Source organism: Talpa europaea (assembly GCF_964194135.1).
Source record: "Talpa europaea genome assembly, chromosome: 5".
Lineage (NCBI taxonomy): Eukaryota > Metazoa > Chordata > Mammalia > Eulipotyphla > Talpidae > Talpa > Talpa europaea.
The window spans coordinates 129,764,078-129,791,642 of NC_140071.1; the positions used below are offsets into that span (position 1 = coordinate 129,764,078).

At 33.7% G+C, this 27,565-nt stretch overlaps 1 protein-coding gene across 2 annotated transcripts in view; it reads right to left on the bottom strand.

The window, feature by feature from the left end:
• The window catches only part of TBC1D19 (TBC1 domain family member 19), a gene marked incomplete at both ends in the record, with an annotated part of 82,107 nt that overhangs the window by 34,456 nt on the left and 20,086 nt on the right, over positions 1 to 27,565 (bottom strand). For both annotated transcript variants that reach the window (XM_084234043.1, XM_084234042.1), the window contains 9 exons: positions 957 to 1,019; positions 3,022 to 3,096; positions 4,903 to 5,015; positions 6,542 to 6,580; positions 8,978 to 9,050; positions 17,112 to 17,222; positions 21,697 to 21,743; positions 22,306 to 22,369; positions 23,507 to 23,581. In XM_084234043.1, coding sequence (XP_084090169.1) covers positions 957 to 1,019; positions 3,022 to 3,096; positions 4,903 to 5,015; positions 6,542 to 6,580; positions 8,978 to 9,050; positions 17,112 to 17,222; positions 21,697 to 21,743; positions 22,306 to 22,369; positions 23,507 to 23,581 — 660 coding nt within the window. The remainder of the gene's footprint in view (positions 1 to 956; positions 1,020 to 3,021; positions 3,097 to 4,902; positions 5,016 to 6,541; positions 6,581 to 8,977; positions 9,051 to 17,111; positions 17,223 to 21,696; positions 21,744 to 22,305; positions 22,370 to 23,506; positions 23,582 to 27,565) is intronic.

Genomic DNA, 27,565 nt, shown 5'->3' on the forward strand with positions numbered 1-27,565 from the left:
AACACTCCATAAATAAATGATAAAAATAGTGCTGATAGGCTCACTGGCAATTAGAGAATACTGAGGAGAAAAATAAAAAACAAAGGTTTTTTTCTAGTCTGTTTTAGTGATAGTTTCCTCTGATGCACAGAAACAAGTAGTCCCCTTCATTTACTTTGCTTTTTGTGTTCTCTTTCCCGATGGAGCTGAATCTCCAAAGACATCCCTGAAGTCAACTTTCTGGAATGTTTCGCTTGTTTTCTTCTATGTATTTTATGGCTTCCAGTCTTAAATCCAAGGGTTAAGTCCATTTTGAGTTAATTTTTGTGTATGGTGTGAGTGTGGTCTAGTTTCAATTTTACATTTAATCAAGTAGAAATTACCAGGTAGGATCTAGATATTTTCTCCATGACATTCATGCAAATTGAATGAATATATATGTGATCCTAAGGAAAAAAGAACATCATCTAGGCAATTCTGTATAAATTATATATTTTTTCTTTGTTATAAAATGTTTTCATTTTAGTAGATATGAAAAAGACCTAAGAATCCAAACACCCATAATATCAGCTTATGAAATGATCAGAGTAATTATAACACTTAAAACTTATTTCAAAACATTTATTTACTCAATAGCTCAAACATAAATGTATGCAAAATGCCTTCTCTAACATCTTGTGATGGCTTTAATATGAATTTGACATCAAGTTTAACAATCTGTCCCCATTTATCGCTCTTGGTTGTAGCAAACATAGTCAAAAGGAACAGCCCAACCATTTATTTGGAAACTCTTTTTCTCCACCCTAGTCTCATAGCAAGAACAAAAATTAACCTTATCACAAACCTAGAACATTTAATTTGATAAAAAATAAACATGGCTTGGGTTTCAAGAGGATTTAGCTAATGATAGAGATATAAAGTATCATGAGTTATAGAACTTAAATAAGAACATTATATATTTTAATTTTGCAACTTACCTGATATAAATAATCTTCAAAAACAAAATAATAATCATCATTGCTTGCTGTCAATTTCACATCCTAGAATTAAAAGTGGAGAGTACTGAAAAGAACCAAAATGTATGTGTCTATAGTACTACAACATAAAAGCAATTTCTAGAAATAATACTGTGATGACTTTATAACTTGATGAATGATTACAAACTTCCAATTCAATTTTATCATCACTATCTATTTATTTGACTAATATATGTGACCTCAAATTCCTCACACACTTTTAGGTTCTAGTAATAATTCCTATCACTTATTTTAATTTTATCTCCTTTTAACTAATATTTAGGCATCCTTAGGTTTGAAAAGCAGATGCAATCATAACATGCAAAAACAACTATGATAATCTGGTCCCAAATTTATTTTCCAGTCTCAACCTGAACTGTTCAAGTCCACATCTTTGCCATTCCCTCGAAATACCAACAATCTATGCCTTTCTGATTATTCACATTCAAGTCATCACTTATATCCAACAAACAAAAAAGACATTGTTTATCTTTAAGAAGTCTACAATCACACCAGCAAGAAAACATATATAGTAGAAATATGGAAACTATTACTAAAAATGTTGCAGAAATCCATGACAATATTGCTCAATCTACAAAATTCAGCTGAGCTATTGAGCAAAGCAGCAATAAGGGGAGAATGAAACGAGTCAAGGATGACTCTGGGGTAGTAAATGTGTGGTAGGTCTAGAAAAAGTTAAAGATACAGATTAAAGAGAAAAGAAAGATAAAAATACTATTGCTACATTTCTCCTTCAGTTTCTAATTCATTTAATTTATTTGATTTGTAAGGACAAGAAATGCTTATCATTCTCTTAATTAAAAAATGAACAGGGGGCCTCCCGGGTGACGCAGCGGTTGAGCGCTGGGCTGCGAGGCTGCCCACAGCCTCTGCAGCGCCAGTTCAATCCCTGGCCCCCAGGTGAGGGTCCCACATGGCGCGCAGACCTCTCCTGCCAACCGCTGCTCCCCTCAGCAGTGTACTTTGGTCCTGCTGCCTGCTCTGCTCCCTGCTCTGGCTCTGGTGAATTCTCTCACCCTCCCACGCTTCTGACTGTACCCAGTGCTTGTATAAATAAATCTTAAAAAAAAAAAAATGAACAGGCCAGAAAAGGATCATTAGGAGAGCTTTAAAAAGAAAAAAGGGGGCCTCCCCCTGGTGGCGCAGCGCTTGAGCACTGGGCTGCGAAGCTGACAGTAGCCACTGCACCACCGGTTCGAGTCCCGGCCGCTAGTGAGGATCCCACATGGCGCAGATCTTTGCTACCGCACCCGCTGCTGCCGCACCCGCTGCTCCCCTCAGCAGTGTATTTCGTCAGTCTGCCTGTTCTGTTCCCTGCTCTGTCTCTGGTGAATTCTCTCACCCTCCTGCACTTCCGACTGTACCCAGTGCTTGTATAAATAAATAAATTAATTAATTAATTAAAAAAAAATAGAAAGACAAAGAAAAAAGGTGGTCCTCCCAGGTGGCGCAGTGGTTGAGCGCTGGGTTGCGAAGCTGCCGGCAAACTCTGCAGCGCTGGTTCTATCCCCGGCCTCTGCAGGGCAGGTTCCATCCCTGACCGCCGGGTGAGGGTCCCACATGGCGGGCAGACCTCTCTTGCCGTCCGCTGCTCCCCTCAGCAGTGTACTTCGTCAGTCTGCCTGATCTGCTCCCTGCTCTGGCTCTAGTGAATCCTCTCTCCCTCCCGCGCTTCTAACTTTACCCAGTGCTTGTATAAATAAATAAATAAATCTTTAAAAAAATAAAAAAGAAAAAGAAAAAAGGTAACACTGGATGGGGATTATAAATTTTGAAGGTCAATTTTAACTTTACAAGTATGAAGATTACTTAGAATTATTCTTCAAAATGCATACATTGTGCAAAAATGAAAAATGATGTAAGAATTATATAAAATAAAATATAAAAAAATTATTCTTCAAAGTAAATATTTACATCACACTAATGCAGACCCTGCATGTTGAATAACTTCCTAATTGTTTAATTATATTAATGAGATGGAAAAACTATGTACACTTTTACTTACTTTGTAAATTAGACTGTCCACCAAAAGGTCATGTTGTATCACATTAGTCTTAAGCTGTTCATAATACAAGATGTCCTAAATTTAAAATGAACAAAAGAATTAAGGGCCAATCACATTTACAAAGTTACTTCAAATGACAGTAAATAAAAGTAATTAACAGTAAGTCTGGTTCCTAGTAGGTATTCATTGTTTGCTAAGCTGATAACTTCTCTCCTCTGCCTCTCTCTCTCTCTCTCTCTCTCTCTCTAACTTACCACTTAACAATTACTTTGGAACTGGTATTGTCAAGTGTCAAGGTCAATGTAAGTAGTAGAAAATGCTTTATTCAATAGAGATTGATTTTCTGAAAATACTAATTTCTATTACAGATACATCATTTTGCATTTAGAAAAATAAGATGACTACTAGCTACAAAATTCAAGCAAAAAGGCTGCCTTTGAACACTGTAATCCATGATTATTATTAAAGAGTACTACTTTTATTCTAGGATAGTACTGAAAAAATGTTAAATTTGATTTTGAAATTGCAGTAGGTAGCTCTTGTACAGAGACAAGATTTATTTACCTAGCTCCTGATCAGTAAAGTTGTTAGATCATCTAAACCTATCAGGACAAAAGTTACCACCTCTTCTGGAATAGTTTGTACACTCATAGAAAATGCCCAACATACACTCAAATCTGTAAACTGCTACTTTCAGATTGTCAGTACAAAAGATCAGCGATATCACTTGGCCTAAAACTATTCTGAAATAAATCACAAACAATTTTCAAAGAGGAAGCAAGTGGTTTTTGACATTGCTATTCACAGAGAGAGATTAAAACACCCACACCCACACCCACACCCACACACACACACACCATTTCATAATATAAAATGTTTGATTTTTAAAAATGTATATATTATTACTAATCATAAGCAATTTATAATATAATTACATGTAACATGTAATTACTACTACTACCATTAATGGTGACCATTTATGTCAGGTACTGTGTTAAAAGACTCATAATTTATTTCAATTCTCACAACTCTGTGATACAAATATTAATATCTGTATTTAAATATGTGTAAACTGAGGTTTGAAGAAATTTAAGTAATTCGCTCAAAGACATATTTCAGGTAAATAGGAGTTAAAACCAGGGCTACATGATTCTAAGCCCAACATTTACTTTTAGCCGTTGGACTAGGGAAGGCATTATCTTGCTGTTTATTAAAACCTTTAAATGGGTGACTTATATGATTAATGGGATTAAGCAGAAAATAATTAAGTGAAATCCTAAGAATATTTCAAAAAGAATTAGTCTTACATAAATTTTCTCTATTACCTACTACTTATCTGTTGGTTATTTCTCTTCATTCATTATATTTCCTAAAATAAAATGTTCTTATGCATAGAAAAATAATATTCCCACATAATCTGTCAATTTTTAGAACCATAAAGATAGTGCACATTCCTAAAGGTACTGTAAGAACAAAGCACTCATTTACATATTCTGAGATGACTATCTTTATTTCTTCCTATTCTAACATCCCAAGTCTACCACACATTTTCACTGTTCTAAGTTGGAAGAGTCCATTCCTTAAAATTGCTGTGGTACATGTATAAAATTCACATTATCTAACTGATCATTAACAAAAAAAAACTTTCATGATAAGCGCTTAAATTATACATTACTTAAATTATTATACATTACTTAAATTATACAATACTTAAATTATACATTAATCATATCTTAGGACTCAAAATTACAGTGATTTTGAAAATTAAGAAAAAGGTAAATATTAGACTAAGAAACAAGAGTATTTTTACTTTGAATAACTAGTCTTTGAAAAAAATAAATATTAGTAACTCAAATTCAGCCCTAACTTTTTCCTTCTTACCTCTGGTTGACTGGAAATATTCAAAATGAGAGCCCATAACTCAGCTCTCAGTGCCGTGGGACTTCCTTGTCTGATATACTGTTGAGCAGCAGCACTGTCTTGTTCTGCTAGAACTGGCAAGAGTATATTAAAATCTCATTAGATAATTCATAATGTAAGAAATAACACTGAAATCTTCAATTAAAAATCTTTTAGGAAACTAACATTTCATCTTTATAGGTAATATAATTATATCTTGACAACCTTCTTTCACTCTCTGAATTTGGATGTGGTCCTATCTGCAGCCCTAGAAGTTTCAAGTCTTAAGCTCCTCTATCTCTTACCATACCTGGTAAAACTTTTTCATGTAGAAACCTTGAAATCACTTTTCTTTAACTATGGCCCCATGAATCCAAAACTAATAATGTGTATATATATATATATATATATATATATAAAGTCATATCTACAGAGACCCTAAATTTCTTAGGCATAGCCTACTATGTCATGAATGTTCTATGATTGGAAATAGTATGTATTTACAGTATTATGGCTAAGGATTATAAAGGATGGAAGATATGCATTCTTTTATCACAGATAAAAGATGACTTAGCTATCTGCCAAACTCAGTAGAAAAAAGGGATTTTTTTTAAAGAAGTAAAAACATAAAAAGATCTGATAACCTTTTAAGGCAGCCAAAAATTATTTGCAAGCAGCCAAGTTCACAAAATGAATGCAATATCCTTTTGCTTTCATTTAACAAAAATACTAGCTATTAAGTCTAGAAATAAAGGTTCTCCAAAACAAATAAAGAAAACAAAAAAAACCCCACATACTAGGTAATAACTGATATTTGTTAAACAGTACTGTTTCCTTTGTAAGCTTAAAGGGGGAAAAATCTTTTACTAAGTGAAAATGACAGGACCAAAAAAAAAAAAAAACCCAAAACAAAGCAAAGGCATCATGTGAAGTAATGGACATCAAACATACACTTCAATTTACAGTTGTGTTTAATGAAAATGTCAAATCATACAAATGAAATATTTAAATAAATGATTTTGAACAACTGCAGTAGGGAGTTTGGGTCATGACAATCTAATTGCCAAAGAACTTTCGTTCTGACACAAAGATTTTACTTGCACTTTGTATTTCAAAGACAAAACAGGATATTTAAAAGCAAGGAAAAGAAACTTCAAAAGACAGAAAAAAAAATTATTGCCTAGACCTAGAACTAAGAGCTGCTTTGGTTATTAAATCTTACCATTGTGAACAGTCATCAGGAAGTGTGACAGTTACATTTTCAACTAATGCAGTTACTTCTCAACTAATGAGAAGTGTGGGGGTGCATCAAAGTGAGAACCTGACTCTTTGATTTTAAAATGAAATTGTACTGCCGAATGGATTAGACTAACATTCTTGAAGAATGTCTGTCATTTATTATCTGCTTTTTAGAGAACAGTCTGTGAACTTCTTTATCTGACAGTTGTTGGTAAACCAAAATGGTACATTTTCCCCCTTATAAAAACTGTGGCTATATTTTCTACAAATTACTCCTTTTAGGTCTTTAGCCTTCCTGAGATTAAGTTTCAACTGGAGGTTATGATAGAGACATTTACTTAGGACTGCCTTCGTTTCAAAAATTATAATATCAAAAACTTACCTTTTTGCCCAATGCGTACATGCTCATTTTCAAAAAGTTCTAAAAATGATAAAAGAAAATAAAATTATTAGACACAAATGTGATTAGCCATAATTAAAACAATATTACGGTTTTTTTCCTGGAATTGATACTTTTAATTATCTTTAAACTTAATGGTTCTCTAGAAAACTACAAGAACGCTTATCTTTATATGTAGGAAAATATTGTTCTAAGTTCATTAAAGTTTGTATAAATTAAAAGGAAATACATTTAATCAAGAAGAAAAACTGATAAACTAATTTTCCTTTGTTAAATAAAATCATAGTATCTTTCACAGCACAAAAAAGTTTCTGTACTTCTGCCTTTGATTTAAAAAAAAAAAAAAACCCAACTGATGACAACTTCATTTATAAAGTCCCACTTCTATCTACTGGAATCTACTATTATACACCAGTACTAATAGTTTTGAAAATTCCTTGGCACTTAACTACTAAAGTTGAATTTAGGTAAACCCGATGACCAAGAAATTGCATTCAACAGAAGGCGTATATTCAACAGAGGGTATACATATGTTCCCAAAACTATAATGCTCAGAGCAGCCTAATTTGTAATAGATCCAAACTTGAAACTTCCCAAATACCCATCAACAGCAGAATGGATGAATGAGTGCTCTGTTAATACACTGGAACCCTATAATACAACAAACAAAATCTACAAATTTATACAACAATATGATTGAATCTCATAAATATTACATTGAACAAAATAAATCAAATACCAAATAGCACACATTATATGCTTCTATTTAAATGAAGTTCAACAATTGGCCAAAAAAAAAAATCTATGTTGCTAGAAATCGGAATAGTGGTTGTCTTTGACACAGGGGACAAAGCTTGAAAGAGGGTAAGGGAGGCTTCATTATTGATCTGGGTGGTATTTTTATAGGTATGCGCAATTCATAAAGTTCATTTAGCCATTTTCTTATATATGTACTTTTCTTTCAAACATGATAATACATATCTTGAGTCATAAAAATAGTATCATCCCTATTACTATTACTATTAACAATAGTAACAATAATAACATTAATAAAATGCTTACTATTAACAATAATAACAGTAATAAAATAATGAACTCATTTCATAGAGAACAGAACAAGTCCAGAGACATAAAGTGACTTATCCAACTCACAGTGGCAGAAAAAAGAGGACAGTTCTTGACTCCTGTCTAGTAATTAATTTCAATACAATATAGGCCTCCCACATTTTAAGTCAGTTTTTACTTCCTTCTATTTTAGGTAGATACTAATATAACCTTTTATGAAAAGCACATTGTATTTATGCACAAAAGGAGAAAAATTGTGGAAATTTTCTAAAGGATTAATATTTAAAACAACCTAATTTTATTTAAGATAGAATGTGAGTTTGGCTAAATTTAGAGATGTGAAAAATAATAAAAGTAGATGTTGATGACCCGTAAAGCGAAAATGAACACTGCCAATGAAGTGTTTTTGCCATTACCCAAAAAACAAGAAACAAGTGTTGGAGAGGATATAGAGAGGACACGCTTACACACCGTTGGTGGGAATGTAAATTGGTGTAGTCTTAAGGGAAAGTAGTTTCAAAACTTGAAGACAAAAAAATTCCATATGATCCCATTGTCCCACTTCAGGGTATTTTACCAAAGAAATACAAATACACTGATTTGAAGAGATACATGCACCCCCATGTCTACTGTCACAGTACTTTACAATAGCCAAGGGCTAGAAACAAACTCGTGCCCATTCACAGATGACTGGATAAAGATGTGGTACACATACATGATGGAATACTACTCAGTGAAGATGGACTTGGAGGTTATCGTGCTGAGTGAAGTCAGCCAGATGGAAAAAGACAAACACAGTATGATATCACAGATATGTGACATACAGAGAAACCAAACAAATGGCTGAACTAAACAAAGCAAAATAAACTTCTAGACTATAAGACCAATTATTAACTGGTTAGCAGAAGAGAAGGGAGGGGGATAGGTAAAAGGGGTCAAATGTATAGTGAAGTACAGAATTGGACTTTTAGTTGTAAACCTAATGTAATATGCAGACATGTTGATTTTTAATGATCTGATGCACACCTGAGACTCATATAATGTTATAAGTAATGTTACTTCAATTAAAAAAAAAAACTATCAACAAAGATTTTGCCAACAAAATGACTTAGGTATGTTTAATCACTTTTCAGAATTATTTTCAAGGCCTTCATAAAAAAAGATAAAACTTAGTTGAACTCTGATAATTGTAATGTACAGGATTCTATCAAGTAATTAATAGTAACCAAGCAGAGGCAAAAAGTATGCTTAGTTTTCACATATAAAAAACTATTATATTAATTTGGGAGTGACAAGATAAATCTTCAATTCACTCTTATCATTAATTATATACCATCTAGGAAAAATACTAACCAGGAGGCACTTGTGTGGAGTCATCGATACCCAGTTGTCCTGTTGTTAAGCCAAGTTCCACAAAGAATTCTTTCTGAAAAATAACACAGAATTAACATACATCTCAGTTTGCTGCCCATTATTAGAAAAATATCACCTTCACCTAAACATCAACCTAAATAAAACTATAATGGTAAATGAATCTTTGCTTCATACAAATATCTAAAAAAGAAAAGGACATTACTGACCCTTTAAATAGTAATACATTAGTCCAAATTTAAGACCATGATTTTTTTTATTATGCATATATAACTGTTACTATTTTCTTGTGAAATAAAGATGAATAGAAAAGATACAAAATTCTAGGAAAAATATGTATAATATATGTAATGGGAAAACAAACTTAAACCCATGAAAACTAATATATATATAATGGGAAAAGAAACTTAAACACATAATATTTTTCCAAAATGTAGAGCCTTTGGTACTATTTTTCCCCATATTTTTCCTACCAAAAAATAGTTTTATATTTTGGTGCTTTCTAACCACCATAAAGGACGCCATTGTGTTTTGTTTTTTGGTTTTTTTTAAAGAAACTTTTTCCTCTGTTAGGAAAAAAACAAGTAGAAAACATAAAGATATCCTTGAATTGCATATTTTATTTACATGAAAAAAATTTTAAAAACATCATAAGAAGGAAAAAAGTTTCTTTAAACAGTCCTTGGTTTTGTCTGTTTAGGTAATGGACTAATCAGTAAAATAAGAAATAATAATTATCCTTTTGAGTACTAATAGCATTCAAATCTTTCCTGAAACATGCAGTTTATGAAGCACTTATCAACTTTATTTTCTAAAATCATTGTCTAAAATTACCAATACAATTCTGCATCTGAGCTTTCTATGGTACTGTAATTCACTCAGCTCTTAATCAACTAAACAGTGCAAATGTTCCAAACAACTTAATTTTTAAGTAAAATTAGACAACCAAGTGCTCTGTTAAAATAAGAATAAATTAAATTTATTCTCCAGACTTCCTCTACTTTTCTAGTAATGTTAGGGAAAGTAATCATGTCTGTCCGTTATTTTAAAAATATATTACAACCTCATATTATTCACATTACTTTTATTCCCTAAGTAATTAAATATTTCTATTAATATTTTCCTCAGTGTTTTGTTACTATTCTAGTTGTTAAAACCAAATTTTTTTCTCCTTTAAAAAATGGAATTAGTCTTAATCCTTCCTAATGATCTATTATTATTTAAGTTAGTGATTTATTAATGTCCCTTCAAGACAGTTAGTCTAACAGAAATATACATTTCATTTTTGTGTTGATTTTTAATAACTACCATCATATTTTAATTTTTAAGTAAACTTGATTTTACCTGTACTTTAAAAAAGCACTACATCTTATGTTATGCATCAATTTTTAATGGTTAAGAGGTAAAACTAATTCTTCCATTTTCAATCACTATCATCCATTTATTTTCAGCAATCTTTCCTCATTAAAATCATTAGAATCAATGATAACATTTGATTTTTTAAAGATTTATTTATTTATACAAGAACTGGGGTACAGGTCAGAGGCGCTGGCAGGTGAGAGAATTCACCAGAGAGAGCGGGGAGCAGAACAGGCAGACGACCGAAAACACTGCTGAGTGGAGCAGCAGGCGAGGCAGGAGAGGTCTGCCGTACCATGTGGGTTGCCGGGGATCGAACTCATGCTGCAGAGGCTGCGGACTGCTTCACAGCGCTGCACTCAACCCCCTGCGCCACCGGGGAGGCCCAAATTTGATTTTTTAAAATAAGCTTGAACTTAATACTATGGAAACAACTTAGGTCCAATAAATCTTTCCATTTTAGAGTATATAAACAAAATGAAGAATTTTACTTATGCTAAAGAACTATTAAAGAACAAACAAAATTCTGAACACCAATTTTTTGTTTCACTGTTCTGGACTACCTTTTCTACTCATTATTAGTACACTTAAGCCCTATCTCAGATTTTCTTCAAGATTCACCCAAGGTAGCTTGTCTTCTGGGACTCTTTCCTTGATATTCCAAGCTGATATAAATAACTCTCTATGCACATGTGTTATCTTTTATCAAAGCATATTAACATATGCATATAAACACATCATCTTGAAGTTATACCTTCACTGCCTATCTAGCCCCTAGCCTAAAGATCTGGGAAGATTACGACTGTCTCTCATACACACATTTTCATCCCGGGCACTTGGCACGGTGCTAAGTTCTCATAGCAGGAGAGGGGAGGGGTTCAGTAAAATCTGAACCATACCACTGAGATTCAGTTGCAATCTGCTGCCTCCATATGACTGAACTAGTAAATAGGAATTAGTAAATCACGTTAGAGTTAACACATTTTAATTTCAAGAAATTTCCTCTTAATATTAATGAACATACAATGTACAATACTTAAATAGTTACAATACATAAACGGAGCTAGATTTAAGGACCATCCATTACAGGATAACAAGTTTCACTGAAACCTCCCCAAATTCACTCCTCCAACAAACACACCAGGGTGGGTCACAGATAAACCAGACATCCTGGAGTCAGAATCATTATAGCAGGCCAAATGACTCAAGGCAGGTAAGGACAGGTAATCCTGATGAGGGCAGGAAGAGAAAGACTAACCATACTCTTAGTGAGTACAGCCACAATTTCTTGAAAATTAGCCACAGGTTTTTGGTTTCCCAATAGTTATAAATCCACATCAGTTCCACTTTCCCTCAGACAGACAGAGACATAATTTGTCCCACTCATGATGAATCTTTTCATATATTATCTTTTCCCTGTTTCTTAGCAAATTTCTTCAAACTAATTCAAATGGCAGTACCTCGGAGAAGACTTCCCACTACTAGAAGAATCTGTCACTTCCTCTTCTGCACAGTCACAGTATTTTGTAATACTAGTAATAACCACTAGTAATAAGGCTTTTTACACTTTAGAAAAATAGTTCAGTATAGCAATTAGTAAAAAATAACTAAGGAATAAGACTATTTAGTAGTAATACTGCTCACTATGCTCCAAGTGCAATCTGTATGATTTTAATACATTGCCTTCCCAGGGGTGCCATAAAATGAAAAGTACCACTAACTTTAGACAACACACATTTATTCTCATAGTTCTGGAGGCTAGAATTCCCAAGTCAAGAAGTTAAAAGGACTATAAGGTTCAGAACAGTATATTTCATGCTTTTCTATTAGCAGCTATTGTTTCCGGCAAATTTTGGTGTTTGTGGGCTTATAGATGCATCACTCCAACCTCTGCCTCTACTGTCATTTACTTCTCCTTGTGTCTCATCTTCTTATAAAGTCACCAGTCATATTGGATTTAGGACTCAACCTACTTCAGTAAGACATTAAGTTGAATGTATCTGCAAAGATCTTATTTCCAAATAATACCCCATTCAAAGTACTATAGATTAGGACTTTAACTTATCTTTGGGGGGGACATAATTCTACTACATAATTCTACATAATTCTATTTTCACTTTTTGATTTGTACAATACTTGTATGAGATATTATTTGTAAACATATTTCACAAATGAGAAAACTAAGACCTCCAGGTCATGAAAACTTGCTCAAGGTCACACAGCCATTAATGTGACAGAGCAAGAATTTAAATCTTTTGGTTGGCCTCAGAATCTAACCACCTAATCACATATTATACTATTTCTACATGCAGCAAACAGTTTAAGAAGTCAAATCAGCTAAAAGACGTAGCACATACACAATCATAATTAGCCCACTATCCAGGGACAATAACTTTCACTTTTTTCTCTGGTATTTATCATAGTATTTCAAGTAACAAGTTTACATTTCTATTTTTAATTCACCAGCTTCAGATATATATTTTTTTATGGGAAATAAGGATTTGAGCTCATGTACACTCTCTCCTCCTTCCATCATTCTCACATAATTTCATCCTAATTCTTGATTAAACCCATATTAATAGCTGTATAATTATGACTAAATATTATGAACTGCTGAGTCATGTAATATATTATAAATGTTTCCTTTCTTACCCTTTTCCATGCAGTTGATAATGAAATTAATTTTCTCTAATCACTTAGCTCTTCCTACATTCTTTAACAATTCTGAAAAGACCCTCCACAATACAATTTTGCATGGGGTTGATGCTGACAAATCATCCATACTTTTGGTGTTTTTCTTGCAAGGATTCACCCTAGAATCCTCCAATCTCCTGCTCCAAACTGAGACCACTGTGTTTCAAATCTGTTGAATGGCCTTTGTCCTAAAACTTCTCATCACTGACTTTCTGGAAATTCTCTCCTCTTAGGGTGGACCCTATTCCCTGTGTCCCTTATTTCACCTTTAGTTTCAGAGCCTGTTTTAAAGCACTTCTACCAATAGCTCCCTGAACAAGAGTAAATATTTTAGATCATACAGAACCAAAAATGTCTACTTCAATTCCACATTTGTCTATTGGTACATACAGACACCTAGGTTTGAAATCATTCAAATTTTTCAGGACATTACTTTAAAATCTTTGGCTTGAATTCATATTGTCAAGAAGTCCAAAGCTACTCTGACTCCTGACACTATATATATACTATTTTTTTATTTATAAAATGTTTCCAGAATCCTCCTTTTTGCAAAGGTGTTTCGGTGTGCATATTTTCTCTTTCGTAACATAGGTGTGGTGGGCCTTTTCACCCTAGAAATCCCTGTCTTTCAGTTCTTGGAAATTTTAATAATTCACTTACCTTTGTTTTCTCTTTCTGGAATTCTTCTCGGTCAGTTTTTAGCCCTCCTGAATTTATACTCTAATTTTTTTTTAAGATTTATTTATTTATGCATACAAGAGCTGGGGTACAGGCTGGAGATGTGGGAGGTGAGAAGATTCACCAGGGACAGAGAGGGGAACAGAACAGGCAGACTGACAAAATACACTGCTGAGGGGAGCAGCGGACGAGACAGGAGAGGTCTGCTGCGCCATGTGGGACCCTCGCCGGCAGGGATCAAACCTGCGCTGCAGAGGCTGTGACAGCTTCACAGCACGGTGCTCAACTGCCTGTGCCACCAGGGGAGGCCCTATCCTCTAATTTAAAAAATATTTTACCTCTTATTTTTCATTCCTTATGGCTTTTTGCTTTTACTCTATTTTCTGACACAGATTTTCTTTACTAAAATAGAGAAAAATCAAATCTTCTACAATCTTTTCTTTGCTTACCATATTTTTGATTCCTAAAAGCTCCTTTGCATTTCTGTAATGTTTTATTTTGTTGTTTTAATGAAATTCCATTCTTATTTCACAAATAAGATCTTTTCTCTGAGAAAAATGATTTTTTAAGTCTTATTGGGAAGAATCCATTCATAACAAGCTAACTCCTCTGTTCATGTGAAGATGACCTTAAGTTGATGATCTCCCAGCACTGTTATTCCAAAAATGTACTGGGTTACAAAGGAATACCAGCTATTTTGCCAAGCAACATTATTTGCTGAAAAAAGTATGACTGGTAAATTAAATCTGAAATGGAGGACTGTGCGTGGAACTATATAAAAGTCTACTGGAAACACAGGCCTGAGGTGGTGCCTCTTGAAAGGACATGAAGGTATCATCATGTGAATTACAAGAAAAGGTTCCTATTGTGTAAGAGGCTTTCCCACACTGTACCTAAGTGACCTGTCACTTCCAAAGGTATACATTCCTTGTGGGGGATGGGAAGTAGCCTCTGGTTGGCTGTAAGGACAGTGAAGGTCTACCTATTAACGGCACACTGACACAGTGACATGCTATGCTTTCTGCCCTGCATTGTTCTACTGATCTAAGCGAAGCTGGTGCCAAGTTAAGACTTATACTATCCTGTAAGAGTGAATATAAATTCAAACTTGAAAAGGTTATTAGTGGTCACAAGTACTCAGAGGAAGTATTTCTTCCTTTTAATTTTTGTTTGTTTTCATTTTGGTCTCAGTCTTTGAAGATGGAAGATTCATATTTAGAAATGAGGGAATTAAAAATGACTAGAAGCTCTGTCTGCAAGAATTGGGCATAGAGTGTGGTAGCCTTCATTGGGAGACATTTTATAGCCAGCCAGCTACCTCTTTGTCAGGGTTCTCAAATCCCCTTACAAGTAAGTCAACTTTCACTTAATTTCTCTGTTTTCAAGACAGTGCCTATTGGCTATCCTGCTCTACGTCTGAGGCTTCTGCGTTCATAGTGTGTCTCAGTCTATTTCTCCAAAGAATATGACTCTGGTCTTCAAGGAGGCAGAGGAGTTACCCGACTATGCAGGGCAGTAGAAGTCTGAGAGGTGTAAACCCTCCTGACATGGATTTCACACTCTGCATTTCTAGCCCCATGGCTCACCATGGCCTTTCATAACATATGGCGTCTCCAAACTCTGAGCTTTTCTAAAGGTCTATGAAGAAAATCAACTACTTGCATCAGTCAGTGTCCAGTCAGGAAACAAAAACTGGAAATGTGAACAGGAAAAAAACAGAAATAACAAATGTAGAAAACAACTCTGACTTTTAGGCTAAAGGTAAGTGAAACAAGAAGGAAATTGAGAACACAAAAAGGATGCCCTGCCCTCAACACAGGTCACACCTTTGTGGAGAGAGACTGCTACCACAGAGATGTGCAGGGAGGGTACATACTGGAGCTGGTGGGCTGACAGCTGCCCAGGTGAGAGCTACCAGGCTCCCTGCTGCTGATCTGTTGGTCCCAATAAGGGATCCAGGAAGAGAAGCCCTTTTCTCTGGCTATGGTCTTCCAGTGTCCCTTCAGAACTCTCTATTGACAAAGTCTAACATCTAGCTCATTGGCAACAGAGAAATGTTTATAATGTCCAGCTCCAGTATAACAAAGTAGAACAAGAAAAGGTAGATTGGACCTGAAAAATAAACTGATTACTGGCACACTGCTCATCCATACCCCCTATCTTCTGCAGGCTTTAGACTTGACCTTCTCCTTCCATGTTTAATTCATGTACCAGTCTCCCATCAGCTATTTTAATAACAGTAAAGTTTAGAATTACAAGTTTTTCTCAGGTTCACCAAAGACAAGACAGCATTTATATTTCCATATGCCATATGTTGAGGTCCTTAACAAAAGAAAACTGATACATTTCTTTTTGTCAATCAAATTTTTTTTTGCTTTGCCACATGTTTACAAAACTCTATCACACTGTCACACGACCCCTTCTTCCCGCTGTCCCACCCCCCCCCACCCTTCCCCTCTGATCACCACCATGTTTTTCACAGAATCTAAAAGCTAATTTTGTCAGTTTTTCTTTGGTTATGTGTATTTCACAAATGAGTGAAGCCATCTTATAATTATCTTTTATTTGCTCATTTATTTCACTTAGCATCATCACCTCAAGTTCCAAGAGTGATAATTTCTTCATTCTACTCAGGAAACTTTTCTACCTTTCTATAATTACTATGTTTTAAAACTAACTTCCTTGTCAAAAGTGATAGTCGCCAGAGTAAAGACAATCTCTAGTTCACTCTTACTCTCCCACGTCTCCCACAGTGTGTGATCATGTCATGAACTTAATAGAGGTTGACTGAACTAAACAAAATGTACCTTTCTTGATATTTTATGAAATTATATCATTTCAGTTTTATAGGTACCTGAATACCAACAAGCTGCTTACAAATCTAAGATGTTTATTAAAATGGGGATATACAAAAGCATTTACAGGGCCTCCCTGGTGGCACAAGGGGTTAAGACACAACCTGTGAAGCTATCCGCAGCCTCTGCAGCACAAGTTCGACCCCCAGGCTGGCCAGGGAGCAACCCACATGGCGCAGCAGACCTCTCCTGACTCGCCCGCTGCTCCCCTCCACAGTGTATTTCAGTCAGTCTGCCTGTTCTGTTCCCCACTCTGTCTCTGGTGAATCCTCTCACCCCCCCCACTCCTCTGGCCTGTGCCCCAACTCTTGTTTGCATAAAAAAAATAAATCTTTTAAAAAAAAAGCATTTATAGATTAATGCAAGTTCATCTTTGAGTTACTAGCAAAGCAACTCGTTCTCTAACAAAAACTTTCACCTTATTCATTTATTTAGTGAGGCTATCTTAACACTTAGATACATGCTGCACTGAAATATTTTTCTGATTATTTTCTTTAGTAAGCTAATTTATTTTAAATGCCTATACTTACCAATTCAGGGATGTCTTTCACTTTCAGAGGAACCTGGATTAAACCCAAATGAGTCCTGAAACTAAGAGAATCACCATTTTCATAATTTGGGTTGCGAAGATTAATTAATACCTTTAAAGACAAATCCAACAAAATTTGTTAGTTTCTTAATAAAAGGTTTATACTTATAAAATTGGCAATCATATTCTTGGTGTATCACCATATAATTAGAAACTATTTGGGATTATACATATTGTTTAAGTACACTGTAAAATACTATAAAATTGTACTGAAATGTTAAAATACCATAAATATTCTTTTAGTTAGGATGGCTTAATAGTCCAACTAATGATCTACTATTAAATGTAGTTAAAAAGAAACCTTTTTGATGATAGGCAAAAATAAAAATTGCTTAATTATAGATATGTCACCAGGGAAGGTGATAGAAAAATAAAAATCACTTGATTGTATATTTTACTAGGGAAAATTTATTTTCCCTTTGTGTTTATTTTTTTTTCTAGTTTTATTTTTTTTACATTTTTTTAGACAATATTTGCTTTCCCCCACCCACTGCTAGGGAAAATTTTAAAGCCAACTCTAACCCTTTTAAAAACAGATATTGACAAGGTTTATAGGAAGATAGTTTTTAGAAAAAGCAACAGTGCAGGATATAAGTTCTAAACTAAATACATGGGGGCAAGAAGAAAGATATTTCAGAAATCAAGCTAATAAGAAAGATCATTTATATACTTTTCAAAATTAAGCATATAAAAATGCCTTAGATATTTGCATATTATTATTCTAGAAATCTCATTTCTATAAGTATGAAAATAAGATACCTACAAAGAAAGTACAGAAAGAACAGTAATGAAGTACTGTTTATCACAGAAAAATATGAAAAAGCATAAATATTCCATTAGTGGGAATGACAAATTATGGTTAATTCACATTAGAAAATACAGGATAGTAGGTTTGTATACTGTAATATGGGAACTGTAGGTAATAATACAAAAAGTGTTTATAATATTTAAGTTAAATTTATAGCAACGTTGTTTATTGCTGTGTGAGGGTATTATAAGTTTTGCTTTATATGTTTTCTTGTTTTTCTAACAATTAACATGCAATTTAGGGAAACAATGATGGTCAAAAAAAAATATTTTCAAATGGAAACTTCTGAAAGAATTCATCAACAATCCAGTGAAGGAGATGATGATGACAGAAACACAATCATATCTGAGAAAGGTCTTAATAAAAATGGAAACTAATGGTTAATAAAATGGAATGTGTTGTAATACCAAAGATTTATAAAGTCTAAAATTGCAAACATCAAATTGAAACTAAAAATATTAATGGTATTTGTTTTTAAAATTAAATATTTAGCAGAGACTCAACAGTGTTAAATACAGATTAATATAGAACAGCACAATTTAGCCTGATTATCCAAATAAGGCATCATACTGCATGGGAAAATCACAATACAGAACAGAAAAGGAGAAGAAATTATAAATATCTGGATAATGGATAAGAGAAAATATAGAAATGCAAAAACTATAAGGAAATAATTACAGAATATTCAAATTATAGAAATAATTTGAATTAATGAATAATCTCAGTATGAATAATATGAGGATCAATTCAGCAATAGTCCTTAAGGAAACTGAATGTTATGACAATTAAGGAGAAAACTTGCTTAAAGATAACCATACAAACATACATGACATTTTAGCTGTTAAGTGCTAGAAAAGCAAAGTTTGGGAGAAACCTTCAATAAACTAAAAGAAATAATGCCAATCAACATACAGGTACAAACTTCTTATTCGGTTCAAACTCTGAAAGGCCTGAAATTATTTCTCAGAAAGCTTTATACTGACAATAAGGTATGAACCAACAGGTTCAGAAAATGTGAAAGATTCATTCACTCGTATACTCATTCATTCAATAATTCTTTATTGAACAACAATGGTTTAAGCACTGTTCTAGTTAGAGACAGAGCAGCGAAGGCCAGGAAAGACTTGCAGCTGGTTTGCGGTAGCTCCAGAGATTATGGAAGTCTGGTAGTGATTCTTGGCCATGATGGGATAGAATGTACCAATTATTCATTTATAATGTGCTATTTAATGCACCTTAAAGGTACTCTATATCAATTTATTTACATAGTTCATGGAAAATGTTCAGGTTGCTGTTTTGCACCTGATTTAACCAGTGGGGGTATAAAAGATCTCTTGGAAAATTTGTGTCTTGATTCCCAAGACCAAAGTTTCTTACTTGTATCTTGGTGGTTCGCAATCCAAAGACAAAACACATCCTGTGCAACTGAGAGATGCCACTAGGAGGTATGCCTGAAGTTTGGATCTCTTTGTTTGCATGTGCTTCATTTTTCTTGCTGAAAGAAAGCCTTATGTGGCTGTGCCTATGAAGTCTTGTGAGTCTTTTCCACTACGTGACTGTGTAACTGGTATAGCTGAACAAAACAGAAAGACTCTCCTGCTCCTGTGTAACTTCTAATAGAAGACAGGCATAGAGCAAAATAGAAAAATAGTATGGTGCATGATAAAAGTTATGTCAAAAGGTAAGAAAGCGATAAGGAGTTGCAAGCATGTAAGGTCCATGCAAGGAAGTCAGGGAAGGCTTTGCTGAGGAGACACTTAAGCAAAGACAACAGTGAGGAAATATGCAGGCAGGTATGGGGGGGCGGGGTTGGAGGTGTGTGGGAGGAAGGAAGCATTGCAGAAAAAGAAAACAAGAAGCAAAGGCCCTTAGATGGGTAGAAAATCAGGGGAAAGCATGGAGGCTAAAGTGGTTAGAGCAGAACAAGGAAGAAAGAAAAGAGATGAATTCAGAGAGGGTAGACTAAGTAGGATGTGTAAACTCACTGTTGTGACTTTAATTTTTAAGTAGAATGACATGAAAAATAACTGGATACTAGAAGAGTCACTATTCTGAATTGTACTGAAAGGGCTTCCTCTGGAAACTGCTAAGGACAGATTCTCCACAAGGGTAAGGGAAAAACAGGAAACCAGTTAGGAGGCATCTGAAATAGTCCAGACAAGAGATGGTAACTTGGACCAGAGAGGTAGCAGTGGTGTGATAAGAAGTGTTTAGATCTGAATATATTTTGAAGGTAAGCTGATAGGGTTTGCTGATGGATTATACATAAGGTATAAGAGTAGAATCAAAGAAAGGTGCATTAAAATAATTAATGGGTTCCAACTCCCTATAGAAGAGTTCTATTTGAATGCTTGATATGCCTCTCAAACTTAATTAAGCTCATCTTTGCTAATGAACCCGTTCCTTCTCCAGTATTTTCTATCACAAGGGCAAGTTACTTCTGCCCAATTACTCCATCTGGACACTTAAAGATCACACTTTCTTTTTCTCACAGTCCCTTATCTAATCAGATCCCAAAGCCTCCTTTAAAATCTATTTTAAATCTGTTGACTTCTTTCCATTTCCAAAGGTGTTCTCTTAGTTCAGACCTTTATCGGTTCTTGCTAGGCTAAATTAACAGGGAAGAAATAAAAATAAAAATGATTCACTGAGTACCCACATGTGTTAAGTAGCAGGGTACATGATTTACAGTCACTGGTATTTATTTATTTATTTTATACAATGTTTACTTTCTCATGTGTATTCCCCATTGAATTTCCACCACCAATTCACCAGTGCACCATCACCATAATCCCTTGTGCTCTTCCCGCCCTTGTTTTGATGTCTCTTGCTCCCTCTGCCCCCTGCAGAATGTCTCTATTTATAGTTGTCTGTTTATTTTTGTTTTGCTGTGTTGTGTTTTTTATTGTTGTTATTTTTTTCCCTGATCTCTTATTTGGTTCCCCTATATTCCTCCTGTAAGTGAAACCATCCTATATTTTTCTTTTTCCTTCTGACTTATTTCACTGAGCATAATCCCTTCTAGCTCCATGCACGTTGCTACAAATGGCATTAGTTTATCTTTTTTAATTGCTGAATAGTATTCCACTGTGTATATATACCACATCTTTGCTCCAGTCTTCTATTTGGGGATATTTGGGTTGTTTCCAAGTCTCACCTATTATAAATAGTGCTGCAGTAGACATATGGCTGCAGGGATCTTTTGGAACTGATGTTTTTGTGTCCTTTGGGTAGATCCTTAGGAGTGGAATTGCTGGATCATATGGTAGCTCCATTTTCAGTAGTTTCGGAAACCTCTACACAGCTTTCCATAGTGGTTGGACCAGTTTGCATTCCCACCAGCAGTGTAGGAGAGTTTTTTCTCCACATCGTCACCAACATTTATTGTTGCTAGTTTTTTTAATATGTGCCATTCTCATTGGTGTAAAGTGGCAACTCATTATGGTTTTGATATGCATTTCCCCGATTATGAGAGATGTTAACATTTTTTTCATATGCCTGTTGGCCATTTTCATTTCCTCTTTGGAAAAGTGTCTTTTAAGTTCTTCTGCCCATTTTTTGACTGGATTGTTTACTTCTTGTTGAGTCGTGTGAGTTCTTTATATATCTTTGTGATCATGTCATTCCATTGTTTAAATGGTTCCTTTGCATTTTATATGGCTACTCCTTTGCCTAGAGGTACCCTTATTAATATACATGTTTATCCAATAGAACTTACCTCGAGAAAATCCTTAGGTGCATAAACAGGTCTGAAAAGGCTTAAATCTAGAAATAACAAGAAAGATAACTCTAGTTAAGATATATGAAGGCTTGTTAAAAATAAAGGTTAATGATTCTTTCACACATTGCTGTGCAACTAGGTTAATTCAAACATTTGCAGATATCAAATATGTGTCAAACATTTTATTAAGCATTGGGAACACAAAAATGAGTCTCTTCCCTTTACAACCTAGAAGAAAGTAAGAATCTTTTAGAAGAAAGTAAGAATCCCCCTTTCATAAATCTGTAATAGATTATGTATAGCTGAAGTGAAAAACGAAAGTCACTCTGAGAATTCTCAGAGTACTTAGAATACAATGTGAACACTTAGTAAATTTCTCCAGTTTTATTGAACTGTTCTCCCTTTTGAACCTCTAATAATAACACACTGTATCTTCCATTATGGCACACATTTCTTGCCCACTTCCGCACACATTTTGCTAAGGGTGACTTTGTAGATGTTTGTATATGCAATTATTCACACCTAGTTATCATAGTAAATGATATATAGTTGTCACTCATGTTTATAAAATTGATTGACATATTTTTTAGAAAATTCTTCCTATACCTGGTTCATCGGTTCCCATTTCATTCCATTTATTGAGAAGTTCTTTCTGTTCTCCAACTGGCCTCTAAAAAAGGTAATTTTAAAATTGGTTTCATTTTATCATGTTTAGCAATGTAACTGAGAACTAACAACCAATAATTTATCCGAAAGTTTAAATAAACTACCAAACATAAGGAAAAATAATTTCATTACAGATGGTAAACTTTTTATTTTTGGAATTACACTTAAATTACTATTATTTAACTATTATAGCTAGTCTCAATGGCTTAGTTAGAATATGGTGCTAATGAGTCCAAGAAAAGAAGGTAATGATCTGTACTGGCCAGTAAATTTCACAAAGAAAAACTGCTCCTCAGCCACATACTACTTCTCTTACCCCATCCAGCAATCTCAGAAATGCATCACAAGGGGGACTGGCCAAGAGAGTGTGACTGTGAGTCAGTAGCATCATCTTCCTATATGAAAGACAGTATATTATACAATACTACATATTTAGACAGTATTTCATATAAATTTATTCCTTTTTTACACCATCTTTCTGGTGACTTCAGTCTTTTGTCCTTGGATATATCCAAAGTACATCCATATATCCTGTACAACAGCAGGGAATGAATAGGTAGGGAGAATGAAGAGCAATTTATTCTCTCCTACTTGTAAGCAGCTATAAAGAATTCAGAATACTCCTCATCTAAAAGCCCAGAGCAACAGATGAGATCTAAATAAATCTAATATAATTAGATCTAAATAGTGTTTCAGAAAGTTGATAATTCATTCTTTGTATTACCTACATTAATACTGAAAGATGATACCATATTGACTATCACAAGATGATAGTTGGCCTAAACTCCATCTCTAATTCAAGAAGTATGCTATTATGCTAATTTGCAAAAAAGGTGACTAAAAGTAATTAAAACCATTAATTTTATCTAGTTAAATTATAACCTTTACGGCCAAATCTCTATGTAATCTACACTGTAGCTTCTATACTTTTATTTTTCTGAAGATATATTCATTACAAAAGTGTAACAGTACCTGTAATAGAAATTTACTATAAATATACCCACATAATCAGTATTTTATAGCTTTTTGTTTCCAAACAAACTGATATACTAGTAAAAAAAATAAATCTGCCTAAGAGTTATAATTTCATGATACATCCTGGTATTTGATTCATAATAAAACACTTAAGTGTTAAAAGTACCTTTCGTGCCAGTGGGATACTCAGTTCAGTGCACATACTATTTAAACTCTTCAAAATTCTTTTTTCCCAACTTCCCTGAAACATAAGAATGGTCTATTATTGTTTCTGGTTAGTGATAGTGACACTGATTTTAAAAATTAAAGATATTATGAACTATATTGAAATGATGAGATTGATTGAGTTAGTTATCTTCAATCATTAGTTCACTCAGCATATACTGATGACTGCCTTCTATATGCCAGACACTATCATTAGTGCCGTGAATAATAGGAAGTCTCAGTCCTCATATGCTAGCAGAGAAAGGGAATGAAGACAGATTAAGTAATAAAGCAACTCATATTGTGATAAATATTATAAGGAAAAACAGTAGATGACTAAATGGTAAGTTAAATTTAGCATGTTATAAATTCAATTAGTGAAAACTATTTAAAGTAGTAAATAAAACTTTACGGAAATTATGATAATTTTTCCAAAGATGAAATTTCACCCTTAAACACATCAACTGGAAAGTTTTAAGAATAACTTCCTTCTATATAACCACAAGACCAATATAACACCTAGAATATTAACACTAACGTTTCATATCATTTAATATTTAGTAAATGTTCAAAATTTTCCAGGTATTCATGAAATGACTTTTATATTTTTAAATAGAGAAATCATTAAAAATTCACTCATTACATTATACTTGGTTGTCAGGTCTCTTTCAATGTAGCTTAATCTAGAGTCTCTTTGTTCTTTTCTTTTTTGTGATACTTTCATGAGGAGCCCATGTCAGTTATCTTTCAGAATGTATCACAAACAGGATTTGTCTTACTGTTTTTTCACCATATTGACTACCTTCTTCTCTATCCCTTATCTTTCTTGTAAACTTGAAATAAGTTAATTTCAATAGTCAATCATAAATCGATTACCATATATACTTTAATAAGCTATTATTTTTATGTTATTAAATTAAAATTTCAATGAATACTTAGCATCCTCTAAAAAGAAGTGAAAGTAGCAAATAAGTTATTGAAAAATACAGTGCATTAATATAAAGTAATGGTTTCTACCCAAAAGACTTACAAGACAAATAAAAAGCTTTTAAAATGTTATTTAAGAGGAAAATGAATGGCCTTTTACATTTACAATGTTTAAATTGGAAGATAATGCCTTTTACTCAAACCCATATCCTCTCCAAATGAAATTATTGTTGCCTTCAAATCAGTTTTCCTAATAATTGGAATCTATGGTATAACTGAAACGATTTCAAGAGTTTATAAATAGAGCAATTTCTAAGTCAGGGGAGACAAAGGAATTATAACCACATTGGCATTTTTATCTACTTCCTCACTACTGTTTTATAACAATGAAACAATAAGTTGTAAATATCATTTAATAAAGATATAGCATGTAAAGATACTCTATAAAATTACAAATTTAAAAATTACTTTCTTCACCCTGACAAAAAATAAAGTAAAACATAATGAACATAACCCAGCTAGCTAATGGAAAAAGACTTTAGCAATTCTTCTCTGATTATAAAAGTAACATTTTATAAGATAATTTGGAAAACAGAAAAATATAGTAAAGAATAAAATCATAACTAAGCATCCATAAAATGCTATCAGCCAACAACTGCTAACATTTTGTTGCTGTTTTCTATGCATAGTGAATAAATGAGATATTTGCATGTGTGTAGCTACAGATAGTGCAGAATTATATTGTTTCACATTTTTCTTTTTCCATTTAAGATTATATTATATGCAATTTCCTATTTAATTATATTTCTACAAAATGATGTACTTTTGATTTGAGGATTCATTTTTGTTTTGTAGCAACACATCATAATATAGGTTTTAGGTGTGCATCATTAAAAATCTGTATGTGTACACACATACTTACTGTAGTACACCAATAGCAGGGTTTCATCTTTTTTTTTTACACCTGAATAATATTCCACTGTGTATATATAAACCAGTTATCTTTATCCATTGTCAGTTGGTGGACATTAGTTTGTTTCCAGTTCTTGGTTATTATAAATAATACTGGAATAAATTTCGGGAAGTGCACATACCATTTTGATTAGTTTTTGTATTTTGGGGGGTAATACCAAGAACTGGAATAACTTGATCATATGGAGTTCCTAGTTATTATTTTTTGAGAAACTGCCATACTGCTTTCATAATAGCTGTACCAATTATAGTCCTACCAACAGTAGGATTATAATTTATACATATATATGTAATTTTAAATATTTTAATAATTTCCAGAGAGATAATAAATACCTTTACTATTAATTCAACATAAACTTTGTAAGCTCCTGCCACATAAAGCTTAGTTCACTAGATATAATGGGGAACACTACATAGAAATGTTTCTAAATTGTTACTGCTTTCAAGAGGCTTATAACAATAGTATGAAAGATGTGTATAGAAATTACTAGAATAAAGTATAATTTGTAATATGGGCTACAAAATGATAGCGTGATATAAGATTACAAAAAGAGGCACAGATTTTTTCAACAAGGTTCACAACATCAGAGAAGAGGGGCTATCTGAGCTGACCCTCACAAATAGATGGAATTTTCATATGCAAAGCAGAAGGGTTTTCCATGATGAGATTTTTAAGTGTTTAAGATATAACAGGGAAAGGCAAAATGATTCACTTGGAAGGGTATATAAAAGAGTTGGAAGACAGCAGAGATTGATAAAGTGGAAGGGGAAGCTGGGTACAGAAAGTGAAAATTCTTAAGTGTTGAACTTTGCAATAGGAATTTAATTTGTTGGGCAATAGGGAGTCACTGAAGGTTTAATAGAGGGCAATGAGATGCACTATAAATGTTCAACTGCTTGTAGTTAAAGTTAGGAGTATTCACAGTATATAAGGAAATTGGGACAAAAAATATTGAAAGAGGGGCGTGCAAGAATAAGACAAGGATGGGAAATGAAGTACAGTACCTGAAATAAAGTAAGCACTCACTAAAAGCTAGTTCTTATCATCACCATCATCATTGTGGTAATGACTATGATAATAAAAAGAAACAGAAAGCTATGAGACTTTAAAATACAAGACTATAAAAATAATTTATAGAACTTAGTGAGATTTGGATAAAACTGAGATCAGAGATATTTCAAATCTAAATTACTATAATAATGATGGAAACCAATTAACAAAAATAAAGTCAGAGAAAATGCTCATTTTAAAAATAACACTATAAACTCAGTTGTAGACATGTTGAGTTTGATCTCACAGAAGAAATGAGACATCACAGTAGATAGGGGGGTATCACAGTAGACCAAAGGGGGATGCAGCCAAAAAATGATGTGGTAGCCAATAAAAGGGAAGTTGTAGAAGTTGGAATGAGATGACCTGAATATTCTTAGTAAACTAAGTGGCAAATGTTAATGAGTAAATTAGAGGTAGAATTGGGGACTACACAATCATGACAAAACCTAATTGGAAAGCAGATAATAAATAATAAAAGTATTGACTTGCAGCAAAATGAATCCATTTAGAAAGTAAATAAATGGATTAAACTAATTGTCAATACAGACCCTAAGTGAACTTACTCTTATGTATTCAACAGTTTGGGAAAAGAGAGAAAGTAAGTGATAGAGGCAACTATAGTTGAGGAACAGAATGACCTCTAGAATATAAGTCTCAGAGGGGCAAGAGATGATTCGGTGCAAGAGAGAACATGACAGAAAGGTAGTCATGTCATCCAGAACAGGCAGCTTTCAAGCAAAGAGGAGAAAACTGCCCAATAGAACAGAGAGCTTAAGAACCAGATGACTTAGGGAGAACAAATACAGGAATGAATAGAGACAGACACTAAGAGGGGGGTTTTCAGTGTGACTAAGGTTAAAGAATCAGTTATTTCAACAACATTTGAATGTTCTGCATTGCACATACTGTGCTGGATGCTGAAGAGGAAAAGCACAGGCCATGTCCTTTCAGAATCAATAATTAAGGTGCAAGCGTTGGCAAACTTTCTGTAAAAGGGCGTGGGGCAAAAATTTTAGGGTTTGTGTTTCATAAGCACGTTCTGTTGCAACTACTCAACTCTGACATTGT